Below are 15,322 nucleotides of genomic sequence, written 5' to 3' on the forward strand. Positions count from 1 at the left end.
CGGGGTGGAGAGGGAGCGAGGAGTCGGGAGTGGAGAGGGAGCGAGGAGTCGGAGTGGAGAGGGAGTGAGGAGTCGGAGTGGAGAGGGAGCGAGGAGTCGGGGTGGAGAGGGAGCGAGGAGTCGGGGTGGAGAGGGAGTGAGGAGTCGGGGTGGAGAGGGAGTGAGGAGACAGGGGACTGAGGGAGAAAAGGTTTAAAGGAGCAAGGGTGAGAGAGAGAGAGACAGAGAACGTGGGCACCAGGGGGAGTGAGGGCCAAGAGAGAGGCAGTAGGTGAGAGAAGGGAGCGGCTGGACTTCATGTTCAACAAAGAGATGTGTCCGAGAGCAAATTCCATTCTGAAAAGGAGTTCCTCACGGGGACGCAAGACTCCGGGGTTACTCCCTTGTCAGTAGTTTAAAAGCCTCAATGGCCCATCATTTCCTTGCTGTGACAGTAAAGGGAGGGAGATACAGGGTTATTTAAGCCTCCACAACAGCTGTTTCCAAAGTTATTGAAGGAAAACTGAGTTAGACATTTGCTGATATGGAAATTACAAGGGACTAACTGAGGAGTTAGTTTGTTTCTTCCTCCCTGCCTCTGGCATTTTGTAACCAACTGTTTCATTCAATTATTTCTATCCTGTTATAATGTTCCCCCACCTCAAGAACACAGTTAGCAGATTCTCTGATTTTACCTTGTGAGTCAATTCGCTTGTCCGCGTAAACTTTGTATGTGAACGCGTAGCGCAGTGCAATGGCCGCAAAGAACATCTCGATGCAAATGATGAAGTTCTGATATCCCGCAGCGACGGTGCCTTCACCCACGTAGATCTCTGCCGAGTCGATTTTGGGAATGGCCCCACATTTCTCCAGAATGGCCAGCAGCATCCCTGCAAGAAAACAGCAACAGCAACCAAAAAAAAAATAAGAGCCTAAGGAATACACAATGCGCCCAAAGAACATCTCTCCCTCAACGTAGCCATCACCAAATCACAGGAAATAAGAGCAGACCCCTTGAAAATGTTCTATGATCCAACACTATCATTGGCCGCCACTTCTCCTTCCACTCCCTGTATCCCTCAAGTTTGGGATTAAAGGGTTTGAGTTATAAGGAGAGGCTGTTAAAACTATACAGCATAGAGACAGAGTCTTCCGTCCAACTCGACTGTGCTGATCAAACATCCCAATCTGACCTAGTCCCATTTGCGAGCACTTATCCTCTATCTTTCTAAACCCTTCCTATTCATGTACCCATCTGGATGCCTTTTAAGTGTCATAATCGCACCAGCCTCCACCACTTCCTCTGGCAGCTCATTCCAAACTCGTACCAATATAGGCTGGGACTTTTTTCACCGGAGTGTCAGAGGCTGAGGGGTGACTTTATAGAGGTTTAGAAACTCTATAAAGAGGAGCATGCATGAGGTGAACAGCCAAGGTCTTTTCCCCAGGGTAGGGAAGCTCAAAACTCAAGACCTTAAGGTGAGAGGGATAAGGATAAAGGATGGAACTTATACCTGGAGGTAGAGGCCGTGAGTGAGATCCAAAATGAGTACTTTCCGTCGGTATTCACCCAGGAGAAGGATGTGGAGTATAGTGAGATTGGTGCTGAGCATGCTAATATGCTAGGGCATTTTGGGATCAAACTCCAAAGTGGTGTTGGGTCTCTTGAAGAGCATTGAGGTGGATAAAGTCCTCAGGGTATAGTAGTATCTACCCCAGGTTATTGAGAGAGGCAAGAGAGGAGATTGCTGGGGTCTTGACCAAGATCTTTGTATCTTCGTCAGTCACTGAAGGACTGGCAAGTAGCTCATGCTGTTCCTCTGTTCAAGATGGGAAATAGGGACAATCTTGGAAATTATAGACTGGTGAGTCTCACATTGGTGGTCGGGAAGTTATTGAAGAGGATTCTTAGGAATAGGGTTTACGCGCATTTGGGAAAGCATGGCCGAATTAGGGGCAGTCAGCATGGCTTTGCACAGGGCCGCTCATGTCTTACTAACTTGATTGAATTTCTCGAGGAGGTGACCAAGTTGATCGATGAGGGTGGAGCAGTGGATGTGGTTTACAAGGCTTTCGACAAGGTCCCTCATGGTCAGCGCATCCAGAAGATTAAAGATGGATGGGATCCACGGTGACGTGACCACTTGAATTCGGGACTGGCTTGCCCATAGAAGGCAGAGGGTAGTGGTGGAAGGGTGTTGCTCAGGCTGGAGGTCCATGACTAGTGGTGTTCTGCAGGGATACATACCGGGACCTCTGCTGTTTGTGACACATACAAATGACTTGGATGAAAATGTAGGTGAGTGGGTTAGTAAGTTTGCAGACGATACAAAGATCAGTGTCGTAGTGGATAGTGTAGAAGGTTAGCGATTTTTGAGAAGATTTGTAGCTCAGGTTGATGATAAGTATGTAAGTTAGCTTGCTGAGCTGGAAGGTTTGTTTTCAGACATTTCGTCACCATGACTAGGTAACATCATCAGTGAGAGTCTCTGGTGAAGTGCTGGGGACATGTCCCACCTCTCTATTTATAGGTCTTGGTTTCTTAAGGTGGGTGATGTCATTTCCGGTTTGTTCCCCCCCCAAGGGAAGGTAGATAGGGTCTAAATGGATGTGTTTATTGGTGGAGTGTAGAAGGTTGTGAAAGGATAGAGCAGGATATAGGTCAGTTGCAGATATGGGCGGAGAAATGACAGATGGAGTTTAATCCAGGTAAGTGTGAGGTGCTGCACTTTGGGAGATCACATGTTATGAAAAGGATGCAGTTAATGGCAGGAACTTGAACAGCTTTGATGTACAGAGGGATCTTAGGGTTCAAATCCATAGCTCCCTGAAAGTGGCCATGCAGGTAGAGAGGGTAGTAAAGAAGGCATATAGCATGCTCGCCTTTAATGGTTGGGAATTGAGTACAAGAGTCAGGTGGTCATGTTGCAGCTTTGGTTAGGCCACACTTAAGAGTATTGCATTCAATTCTGGAAGGCAGGAAGGCTTTAAAGAGGGCGCAGAAGAGGTTTACCAGGATGCTGCCTGGATTAGAGGGTATGAGCTATAAGGAGAGGCTAGAAAAACTCGGGCTGTTTTCTCTGGAGCAGCAGAGGCTGAGGGGAGATTTGATAGAAGTCTATAAAATTATGAGATGCATAGATAGGGTTGACGGTCAGAATTTTTTTTCTCAGAATTGAAATATCTAAAACTAGGGGGCATGCATTTAAGATGAGAGCATGAAAGTTTAAAGGAGATGTAAGGAGCAGAATGTTTTTACACAGAGTGATAGGAGGCTGGAACGTGCTGCCAGGGGTGGGGCTGGAGGCAGATATGATCAGGGACGCTTAAAGGATTTTTAGCTAAGCACATGAATATGCAAGGGACAGGGGGATATGGACCAAGGGCAGACAGAAGGGATTAGTTTAATTTAGTGTCATGTTTGGCACAGCATTGAGTGTCGAAGGGCCTGTTCCAGTGCCATGCAGTTCGATGTTATATGTTCCAAAGACTTAAAAGGGACCTGAGGGGCATCATTTTCACACAGAGAATGGTTCATATGTGGAATGAATTTCCAGAGAAAGCGGTGGTTGCAGGTACAGTTACAACATTTAAGAGACGTTTAGACAAGTTTAAGAAAGATATGGGCCAAATACAGGCAAATGGGAGGAGTTTAACTTGGGAAACTTGGACAGGTTGGACCGAAGGGTGTGTTTTTGTGTTGACTAAACCTAAAAAAATCTCAAGTCTTAAATACATTCAATGATCGGTCTCCTGGGGTAGAGCAATCCAAAGACTCACTATCCCGAAGGTGAAGAGATATCTCCTTAGAATCATAGAGAGGTACAGCACGGAAACAGACCCTTCGGTCCAACTTGTCCATGCTGACCAGATATCCCAACCTAATCTAGTCCTATTTGCCAGCACTTGGCCCATCTCCCTCCAAATGCTTCCCATTCATATACCCATCTAGAAGCCTTTTAAATGTTGTAATTGTACCAGCCTCCTCCACTTCCTCTGGCAGCTCATCCCATACACGCACCACCCTCTGTGTGAAAAGGTTGCCCCTCAGGTCTCTTTTATATCTTTCCCCTCTCACCCTAAACCTATGCCCTCTAGTTCTGGACTGCCCCAACCCAGGGAAAAGACTTTGTCTATCTACCCTATCCATGCCCCTCATGATTTTACAAACCTCTATGAGGTCATCCCTCAGCCTCCGACGCTTCAGGGATAACAGCCCCAGTCTATTCAGCCTCTCCCTGTAGTTCAAACCCTTCAACCCCAGTAACACCCTTGTAAATCTTTTCTGAACCCTTTCACAACATCCTTCCGGTAGGAAGGAGACCAGAATTGTATGCAATGTTTCAGTTCGAGATGATTGGACCTTTATATTAAGATTGTGCCCATGTTCTAGACTCCCTAACCCACATAAACTTGCACACAGTGTCTTGTCTGCGACAGTCTCTCTTTATCTTGCACACCTCTGGACTGGGGAAGCAGGGGAAATGAAGATGGGACAACACATGGAAAGATCAATTACTATCTGCAAAAATCCAAAGGCATTTCTTGGAAATTGGGAAAGGTTGCCTATGGCTGAATATGACAGAGTGGCTATTGCGGATTTGCTTTTGAACTGACACAGACAATTGGAGGAAATGTTAGCTGATGCAGCCTTCCATATAGCTCAACCCTTCACAGACAGACAACAAAATGGGACTAGAACATATACAGTAAAGCAGCTCAGATGAAAACCATCTGATTTGAGAATTCTGATTCTTCTATGAAATAGAAACAGAAAGCTAACCTTATCTGAGTTGAAGCTTTCAAAATAATTATAATTACACATCATGTGGTGGACACATATTCATACAAGAATAGAAAAGGTAAATTTATTAGATACTGGGGGATTAAATTTCTGAAGATGCATGCAGAGACACCCTTGAAGAAACGTTTTTCTTTGTCAGCAAGTTTAAAAAAATAAAAAAAAGAGATAAACAAGATAACCTCGTAAGAGTACAGAGATAAATAATGTAGTGGGTAGGGGGGCAGAAACAATTTTGAAACAGGGTCACTACAACCTCAAGAGAATAAACAACAGCCACTTCACAAGTCGGGTAAGAGAGAAGCTGCTCCCGAAATTGTTGGCTTTGTCACAGAATCATAGATCAGCATTAGGTTTAACTATGTATAACTTTATAAGCAACTTTACATTAGAGCTGATATGGCAAATGTTCTAATAACTGGTTAGAATATTAACATCCTTTTTATTCTTCAGTATGAAGCGAGCATGGGATGCAAATTGTATGACCGAATTTGAAAAGTCATTTAGTAATCAGCAAGTTTACGATGCAGCTGGCAAACGTCTAGGAAGGGACATAACAGTCCGTGTTGGAACACGGTCAATAATCACAAGAGCTTAAGGACAGGTGATAGGGGGTCTGGCAAACATCAGATGATGATGGATGGACCATGAAGTTGTCCATCATTGATGGTGTATTCACAGGTTTGGATGTACACGTCAGAGAGGATGTGGCAAACACCGACATCTATTTTACTTTTATACTTATTCTTTTGTGAGATGTGGGTGTCGCTGGCTGGCCCAACGTTTATTGCCCATCCCTCGTTGCCTTTGAGAAGGTGGGGGTGAGAATCGCTGCAGTCCACCTGCTGAGGTAGACCCACAATGCCATTAGGGAAGGAATTTTCCAGGATTTTGACCCAGCAACAGTGAAGGAACGGCGATATATTTCCAAGTCAGGATGGAGAGTAGCTTGGAGAGGAACTTGAAGGAGGTGGTGTTGCCATGTATCTGCTGCCCTGGTCCTTCTGGATGGAAGTGGTCGTGGGTTTGGAAGGTGCTGTCTAAGGATCTTTGGTGAATTTCTGCAACACATCTTGTAGATAGTACACACTGCTGTTCCTGAGCATCAGTATTGGAGGGAGAGGATGCTTATGGGTGTAGTGCCAATTGAGCAGGCTCATACAACAGTTACATACAATGTTACATGGAGCCATTTTAAAGAGGGAGATATAAATATCTTGTTCTTTTATTGGGAAAAGTAGAGTGTTACTGACCTCTCCTCCAATCTGAGCTGTAATTAAAAAGTGGACCCCAAGTGAATAACCAGGGTCAGAAACCACTTGTTGGAACCTGAGGCTGCAGAGTTATAGAGATGTACAGCACGGAAACAGACTCTTCGGTCCAAGTCATCCATGCTGACCAGATATCCCAACCTAATCTAGTCCAATTTGCCAGCACTTGGCCCATATCCCTCTATACCCTTCCTATTCACATCCCATCCAGATGCCTTTTAAATGCTATAATTGTGCCAGCCTCCACCACTTCCTCTGGTAGCTCATTCCACATACGCACTACCCTCTGCATTAAAAAATTGCCCCTTAGGTCTCTTTTAAATCTTTTCCCTTTCACCCTGAACCTATGCCCTCTAGTTCTGGACTCTCTCACCCCAGGGTTGAAAAGTGTGGTGCTGGAAAAACACAGCAGGTCAGGCAGCATCCGCGGAGCAGGAGAATCGACGTTTTGGGCATAAGCCCTTCTTCAGGAATGAAAATCTACATTCATCCCGTGTGGTTGGAGGGTTCCTAGGCGGAAGATGAGGTGGTCTTCCTCCAGGCATCGTGTGTCCATCGTGATGGAGGAGGCCAAGAACCTGCATGTCCTTGGCGGAGTGGGAGGGGGAAAAGACCTGGTCTATTTACCCTATCCATGCCCTTCATGACTTTATAAATCTCTATAAGGTGACCCCTGAGCCAATGACGCTCCAGGGCAAACAGCCCCAGCCTATTCAACCTCTCCCTGTAGCTCAAATCCTCCAACCCTGGCAACAACCTTGTAAATCTTTTCTGAACTCTTTCAAGTTTCACAACATCCTGCTCAATGGAAAGAAAATTGGAATCTTCACAACCCCAGCGTGCCTCAAAGTGAGGTACAGCCAAGAACATTCTTTACAAATGCAGCCATTATTACAATGCAGGAGAATCAGTGGCTATTGGGTGTACAGTACGGTAAGCTTCCACAAGCAGCAATGTGCTTGTGATCTTTTGTTGGACACGAGACAAAGTTTGGTCAGGGCACAGGAAATAACGTCCCAGGTCATCTTTGAGTCCAGACTGCAGTCCAGCAGTCTGTATCACACAGGCACACCGACTGCAGATTTAGAGGGGCAGTGCTAGGTCTGTGACCCTGTAACAGTGAAGGAAAGGCAACATATCTCCATGTCAGGGAGGAGAAAGGGGGGACTTCAGATGTTGGAGGTTGCTTCTCATCCACTGAGGGGCCCCAGCTAGAGCTCTCCAATGGCAGTCAGCACACCCAGCAGCTGAGGACTCCCTCAGGCTCTGCACTGAAGTTTCCAGCTGGGTTTTACCCTTGCACCTCTCTCTCCGAGTTCCCACCACCTTAGAGAGGCTCCGAGCAATACCCATGGAATCACGACCAATTCTCGATCTCCCATCTCTGTCCATCCTGCTCATCAGAGCACCCTTATCAGCAGAAGCACAAGAAAGCTACGACTTGATACTCTAATGCATAGAGGGTTTGGGGGAGGGATTGTGATCTTCAAGATAGTAACAGGAAAAGACAAGGCAGGTAAACCACTTCCACTGGTTGGGGATTCCACAAATGGCAGCGGATGCTGGAGCAGTTGTTAATTTTAAAATCAGAGATAGATAAATTTTCATTCAGCCAGTGTAGGAAGGGATATGGGCCAAAAGGCAGGTCTATAGACTTAGGCCACAGATCAGCCAGGATCTTACTGGATAATGGAACAGGCTGGAGGGGCTGAATGGCCTACTCCTCTTCCTATATCCCTATGATTCCCAGTGTCAGCTGCGTGTGCTGCTTTATCACCATCATTAATACACAGTAGTTAGCACTGCTGCCTCACAGCGCCAGAGACCCGGGTTCAATTCCCACCTTAGGCAACTGTCTGTGTGGAGTTTGCACATTCTCCCCGTGTCTGCGTGGGTTTCCTCCGGGTGCTCCGGTTTCCTCCCATAGTCCAAAAATGTGCAGGTTAGGTGAATTAGCCATGCTAAATTGCCCGTAGTGTTCGGTGAAGGGGTAAATGTAGGGGAATGGGTCTCTTCGGAGGGTCAGTGTGGACTTGTTGGGCCGAAGGGCCTGTTTCCACACTGTAAGTAATCTAATGCCTCAGCTTCATTTTTATTTAAAGGACAGCAGCCAGGTCTCAAGGAGGAGCTTAACTGGATCAATAGGGATCTTTAATTTTATTAAAGATTTGGAGTCGCAGGCAAGGCCTACTATATTTTTCCAACATGCTTCCATTTGTCCCCCTTTATTCTTTCATTGAATTTTGACATCGTTGTTGACCATCTCTAATTGGTTAGAGAGCAGCTAAGAGACAATAGGAGAAAGGGAGGACTGCAGATGCTGGAGATCAGAGTCAAAAAGAGTGGTGCTGGAAAAGCACAGCCGGTCAGGCAGCATCCAAGGAGCAGGAGAGTTGACGTTTCGAGCATAAGCTCTTCATCAGGAATGAGGAAAAGCTTATGTTTGAAACGTCAACTCACCAGCTCCTCAGATGCTGCCCGACCGGCTGTGTTTTCCAGCGTCACACTTCGAGCTATGTGGCAATAACATTGCTCAGGGTCTGGAGTCACATGTAGGCCAGACCAGGTAAGGATGGCTGATTTCCCTCCATAAAACAATATTAACAACTACAAACTACATGGAGGCAATGGCCTAGTGGTATTATTGCTGGACTGTTAATCCAGAGACTCAGGTAATGTTCTGGGGACCTGAGTGCAAATCCTACCATGGCAGATGGTGGAATTTGGAATCAATTGTTTTAAAATCTGGAATTAAGGGTATATCGATGACCTTAAATCCACTGCCAGGAAAACATCCATTTGGTTCACGAATGCTCTTTAGGGAAGGAAATCTGTCAGCCTGACCTGGTCCGGCCTATGCTGTGGGTCTGGAGTCACACAGTGCAGTTGACTCTTCAACTGCCCCCTGGGCAATTAGGGATGGGCAATAAATGCAGCTCTGGCCAGCGATGCCTTCACCCCGTGAATGAATTTTTAAAAAAATTATGGTCACCATTACGAAGACTAGTTTTACAATTAAATTTAAATTCTGCCAGACTGTCGTGGGGGAGATTTGAACCTGTGTCTCCATGGCGTGAGGCTGGGTCTCTGGATTACTTTCCCAGTGGAGCTATTGCGCCACCAACTGGCCATAACAGTGAAGCATTGTGAAGTCAAATAGCTTGCTGACAATGGTACATCATTAAAAAGGTCACTGTGCTGGTGAAACAGCATTGTAGCAAAGACAAAGCTTTGGGGGTGCACGGACGTTACGTTTAGATGGCCCGAATGGCCTGCTAGTCGGTATCATTTGCCAAATCACACCAATGAAGTGTATGTATTCCCAAAATGGAGTCTGTGGTCTGTGGTGATGCACTTTCCCATCAGCAGAGGGTGCTCTTGGCCTCACATTGTGAGTCCTGCAGTCTAAAATCAGTCAGTTCTACAGAAACACAGGACAGGCAAGGGAGGGCGAGTTAAACAATTTTACTGAAAAATCATCAGGATGGATGGGCTGTAATGTAATGACGATATTAATAAAGCCAGCAATCAATCATAATTATTCACGTTGTTCTAACTGCTGCAGATATAAACTAATTTAAAAGTTGCACCACTATGAACATCTCTGCATCGCAAAGTTTTGTAAAAATGCAAGTGTCCTTAACTTACAGAATCAAAATGAAAGGTCTCCTACACTCTACATATATTATCAAAAAACACGGGCATATTGTCAGATTGACCTCATTCAATTCTCAACTATTTGCATTGAAGTGTTTTATAAAGGAGAGATTGTAATGTCTCAATCCTGCCCTTTATCGTTAATTCCAGCACACATTTCCTTTTGGAGGTGGTTGACAGAACCAGGGTATTTTAAGGATTGTGTCTATCTCGTATCTCTTAAAAAAAGAGTCACTATTTGTCCTGCCTTTCTAGAGCAGCATGAGAGTCTCATTTCACCTTTAGCTCTTTACTATTCTGTGGGGACTGTTCATACTACGATTACTGTTCACCAGTAGAGATGTCTACTCTGCACCACACACACACACACACAATTAGCACTGAACTGTTAACCCAGAGTCCTAGCCAAGCTAAACTGCTCAGTGACCAGGGACGCGGAGGCTAGGTGCATTAGCCATGGGAAACGCAGGGTTACAGGGATGGGGTAGCAGGAATGATTCTGGGTGGGATGCTTTTCAGGGGGTTGGTGTGGACTTGTTGGGCCGAATGGCCTGTTTCCACATTGTGATGATTCTATATTAAAAAAGAACCACAGCAATATGGTTGACTCTTAACTGCTCTCTGGGCAATAAATGCTGGCCTCGTCAGCAACACCCTCATCCTGTGAATTAATTTTTAAAAATCAGTTGCCCCCTCCAGAACTGCCTATGTTCATGGGTTCAAATCCCATTGTGGCAGAAGTTGACATTTGAATTCAATAAAAATCTGGCCATGTTCTGACAGAGAGTCATACCGGACTCAAAACATTAACTCTGTTCTCTCCCTTCGGAAGCTGCCAGACATGCTGAGTTTCTCCAGCATTTCCCTGGGTTTGTTTCATATTTCCAGCAGCCACAGTACTTTGCCTTGAGATTTGATATTGTCAATTGCTGTGAACTGGATGGGATTTTACGAATGTTTCTCAGCGGAGGAAATCTGCCATCCTTACCCAGCCTGGCCTACGTGTGACGCTAGACCTACAGCAATACGGTTGACTCTTAACTGCCCTCTGGGTAATTAGGGATGGGTAGTAAATGCTGACCTGGTCAGTGACGCCCTCATCTCGTGAACGAACAAACAATAAAAAAGATTGAGTGCAGGCGGAAGAATGAACAAGTCTGTTTTATGCTGAATCTTGTTTAAGGTGAATTGGCAACAATTCATATTTCAGATTATTGATGGAAGAAGCCATCGAGGGGAATAAAAAAGTAGTTTAGTTTTTAAACATATCACTTTGTTGCGATGCGCTATGCAATGTCTGAAAGGGTTGTCGAAGCAAATCAGATAGCATCTTTTAAAATAAGCATGGGTTAAATATTTGAAGGGAAGTTGTTTCCAGAGCTGTGGGGAAGTGTCAAAGCTGAGGGTCGAGGGATTTATTGATTGTAAAGCTTTTCTGAAAGAGCTTATACAGGCACAATGGGCTCAATGGCCTCTTCCACCTTCACTCTCTGATGCTCAAGTAAATTTGTTTTAAAAACGTGTCTTTAACTTTTGATCATAGAATCCCTACAGTGCTGAAGCAGGCTATTTGACCCATCGAATTCATACAGACCCTCTGAAGAGCATCTCACCCAGACTCACCTCCATTCCTGTAACCCTGCACTGCCCATGGCTAACTCACTTAGCCTGCACAATTTAGCATGGCCAATCCACCTAACCCACACATCTTTGGACTGTTGGAGGAAACCGGAGCACCCAGAGGAAACCCACGCAGACACAGGAGAGAAAGTGCAAACTCCACACAGTCACCAAAGGTTGGAATCGAACCCAGTTCCCTAGTGCTGTGAGGCAGTGGTGCTAACCACTGAGCCACCGTGCCACCCCATCCTTCTGCAAGTTTTCTCAGAGGTTTGATAGTTGAGTACAGCAGCACTTTTGCAATGCCTGAAAAACCCATTCCCTCCCCCCATTGTGATCCCATTTCAACAACTAAACATGACCACACCCCCAGAGACGGAACACGCAAGGCAAAACATTTTTCACCTTCAGGGGTTTTGTTTTTTTAAAAAAAAGGAGAGCAAGAGCCAACCTTTCGACTGGTTTAACTAATATAAAATGAAACGCAACAGATGTTAGAAATCAGATAAATTGCTGGAGAAACTCAGCAGGTGGAGCAGCATCTGTGGAGAGAGAAGGCAGAGTTTGCGTTTCGAATTCCTAGACGTCGGAGCCCGAGAAAGGGTGACTGGACTGGATGCATTAATACCATCAGGGCATCGCATGCCCTCTCCTGTGGGTCAGTCGAGAACTAAGGGGATATTGTTTTAAAATTAGGGGTAGCTCTTTCAGGATGGAACGGAGGAGGAAATGGTTTCTCTCAGTGGTGTGCATCTTTGGAACCCTCTGCCCCAGGTGGCGGTGGACACGGGATCACTGACTATTTTTAAGGCAAAAATAGATAGACAGAGGAGGGAATGAAAGATTCAGGTGCGAAGGAGAAATTCATCAGGCCTGCGGGCTCTGTTTATGGATGGCACGGGGATCAGTCATCAGCACTGCTGCCTCAGAGCGCCAGGGACCCAGGTTCGATTCCAGCCTCTGGCCACTGTACGTGTGGAGTTTGCAAGTTCTCCCCGTGTCTGCGTGGGTTTTCTCCGACAGTCTGAAGATGAGGGAGCTTATGCTCGAAAAGGTTAACTCTCCCGCTCTTCAGATGCTGCCTGATTGGCTGTGCTTTTCCAGCACCACATTTTCTGACTCTGATCTCCAGTATCTTTCAGTCCTCACTTAGGCTGAAGATGCGTAGGTTAGGGGGATTGACCATGTTAAATTGCCCCATAGTGTTCAGGGTTGTGCAGAGTGGGTGGGTAAGGCGTGGGAAATATAGCTTTACAGAGTTAGGATGGGGTGGCGGGGAGGGGTAGGTGTGCTGCGCCAGTGTGGACTCGATGGGCCAAATGGCCTTTTTCCACACTGTAGGATTCTATGATCTTATTGAATGGCAGAGCCGGCTTTGAAGGCCAAGTTTCTTACTTCTGCACCTAATTGGTATATTTGGGACGTCCTGAAATAGCAAGATCAATTCATCTCGTTTCATAGTGAAAGGATGAATGAGCTTTAATACTGATAGCTTGTTCCAAAGAGCAGGGGCTGGAGTGGGGGTAGTTGAGTGGGGGGTTGGGCATTGCTTCCTCACCCCCACCACAGGCCGCGACAGATCTCATTTTCATGCCAACAGCCATCTATGAGCAGTGCTCTTGTGGGGTGGGTGGCAGTGTCTGTACCTCTAAGCTGGGAGGCCCAGGGTTGAAGTCGCACCTGCCCCAGCGACAGGTCATAACATCTCTGAATGGGGTTGGTTAAAAACATCTACAGACCCCACCCCCTGCTACAGTGGGAGATCTGGGAATGATACTGAGGCAACGTGACTAACAAAGGAACAAAAGCCGGGTCCACCAATCACAGGAGGCCTCGGAGGATATCCACTTCCCTGTCCTTTCCAAGCCATCACTATTAAAAAAAAATTCCAACTTAACATGTCTCCCAATTCGCTTCGCAACCCCTCGCCTTTTGTTTTAAAGAAAGCATATCATTTAAAATATATATTTGTCTTAGAGTGGTGGAGTAATGGGAGGCCATTCATCCCACTGTTCTTGTGCTAGCTATTTGATAGTTCCATCCAATTTGCCCCAATCTTTGCGGCTCATTCCCCATCGCGATTTGTAATACAGGGTGATCCCAGATTCCACGGGTCTGGTTTCCGCGGTTTCAGTTAACTGCGGCCCGTAGGAGATATTACAGGGAACCTTCCAGAAATGGTGACCAGGAGGCTGCTGGGAAGGTGAATTTCCTATTTAAATGAATGCGTCCGTTCCTATCCGTGGTTTTGGGCTTCCATGGTAGATCTTGGAACGTATCCCCCGCGGGTACGTGGGAGGAACTACTGTATTTCCATTCACCCACATCCTTTTTGGAAGTTCCAGTCAAATTCGCTGCCTCAGGCCATTCGGCAGCTGGGTCTACACTTTCCCCCTCCCCACCGCCCATGACCGCGCCCGTTTCTCGGCGGGAGCTCTCACCTTGCCAGAAGGACAGGAAGATGACCGACTTCACCATGAAGAACTTGAGCACCGGGCTGTAGGGACTGAGGAGTTCCCGTGTGGCAAAGTAGAACAGGAAGAGAGCGTAGAGAGCGAGGCTGACCGAGATATTATACACAATAGTGACATAGAGGTAGCCGCTGGCGACGCTGGATGTGAGGAGAGAAAGATCCCAGTTAAACATCGCTTAGAGAGGTAGAGTCATTATCATTGAATCCCTACAATGTGGAAACAGGCCATTTGGCCCAACAAGTCCACACCAACCCTCCAAAGAGTATCCCATCCAGACCCATTCCCTCTACCTATTACTCTACAGTACCCCTGACTAATGCACCTAACCTACACATCCCTGAACACTGTGGGCCATTTAGCATGGCCAATCCAAATAACCTACACATCTATGGAGTGTGAGGGAACCTCTACTTTGGAACTCTCTCTGCCCTCACAGAGGGTCCCTACCCACGATGAGAAAGCTACTTGTGAAGATTCAATGATGCCACAACAGAATTGCACCCACAGACACATATCCCCTCCAGGTCACCAACGACAGAGGATTGCACCAGCCTTGGACTGGCATCGCTAGGCGGCATCTGCCGTGGCAGTGGGCAAAGGGGACGCGAGAGAGTCAGAAACGGTAAGGTTACGTGGTCGCTCACTTGAAGTCTCCGTCCTTGTACTTCCCGAAAGCCTGGAGGATGACGGTGATAATGGCCATCAGCGGTTTCACCACACAGAACTGCAGGGTGGCCTGTAAGCACAAGCAGACGGCATTCAGCCATTGCAAAGAGTCAGAGACAGCGAGCAAGAGAGGGCGCGAGAGAGAAAAGGACCAGGTGAGAACCTGCTGGTTCCAGGGTGAAAACTGGCATCGTGAGGGTCAAAGTGCAAACTGTACCTGTTTACAGAAGCGTAGAAATCCAATGGAGTATGTCTTCCCCCAGAGACAGCAAGTACCGTACATACAGCTGGACCTAAAGGAGAGTACGCCTGGTTAGGAATAATCCCAGCATCAGCAGCGACAGATCTATCCAAACTTGCTGTAAGTGTACATGCACAGATCACTGGCGGGACAGGAGGTGAGAGCAGTTAATGAAGCAAACAATATCCTCTGCTCTAGTAACACGGGCGTAGGGTACAAGAACAAGGAGGCGGTGCTGAACTTGTAATGAGATACTTGCTAAACCTCAGCTGTACTTTTGAAACGTGTGGTGCTGGAAAAGCACAGTAGGTCAGGTGAGGATCTAAAATTTGAATTTAGGATGTGGCTTTTCAATTTAAAATAACACAACAAAGTGGCTGCAAGTAATGATTTGCCTCTGTGAACTTGAACTGATGCTTTGCTAAGTTGGTTGTATTTAGAGATAAGAGAGAACAGTGGATTTTTCATAATATGAATCATAAGACAGTGATTTGATGTTCGAACTAACCTTGAACTGTTAGCATGAGATGGTGATTTACATAAATTAAGAACCCTTTCCCAGGAAATACCATTGGATTAACCTGTTGTAAATCATGTCACCTTATTATATGTG

At 46.2% G+C, this 15,322-nt stretch overlaps 1 protein-coding gene across 1 annotated transcript in view; it reads right to left on the minus strand.

Annotated features, from left to right (window-relative positions):
* Positions 1–14,757, minus strand: part of LOC122542243 (transmembrane protein 184B-like) — a 37,711-nt gene extending 22,954 nt beyond the window's left edge. Inside the window, exons 1-4 of the mRNA XM_043679778.1 lie at positions 14,686–14,757; positions 14,447–14,538; positions 13,770–13,939; positions 675–869 (exon numbers count right to left, since the gene is read on the minus strand). Coding sequence (XP_043535713.1) covers positions 675–869; positions 13,770–13,939; positions 14,447–14,538; positions 14,686–14,751 — 523 coding nt within the window. The 5' untranslated portion in view covers positions 14,752–14,757. The remainder of the gene's footprint in view (positions 1–674; positions 870–13,769; positions 13,940–14,446; positions 14,539–14,685) is intronic.
* Positions 14,758–15,322: the final 565 nt, after the last annotated feature.

This window comes from Chiloscyllium plagiosum, chromosome 39, assembly GCF_004010195.1.
Source record: "Chiloscyllium plagiosum isolate BGI_BamShark_2017 chromosome 39, ASM401019v2, whole genome shotgun sequence".
NCBI classification, from domain to species: Eukaryota; Metazoa; Chordata; class Chondrichthyes; order Orectolobiformes; family Hemiscylliidae; genus Chiloscyllium; species Chiloscyllium plagiosum.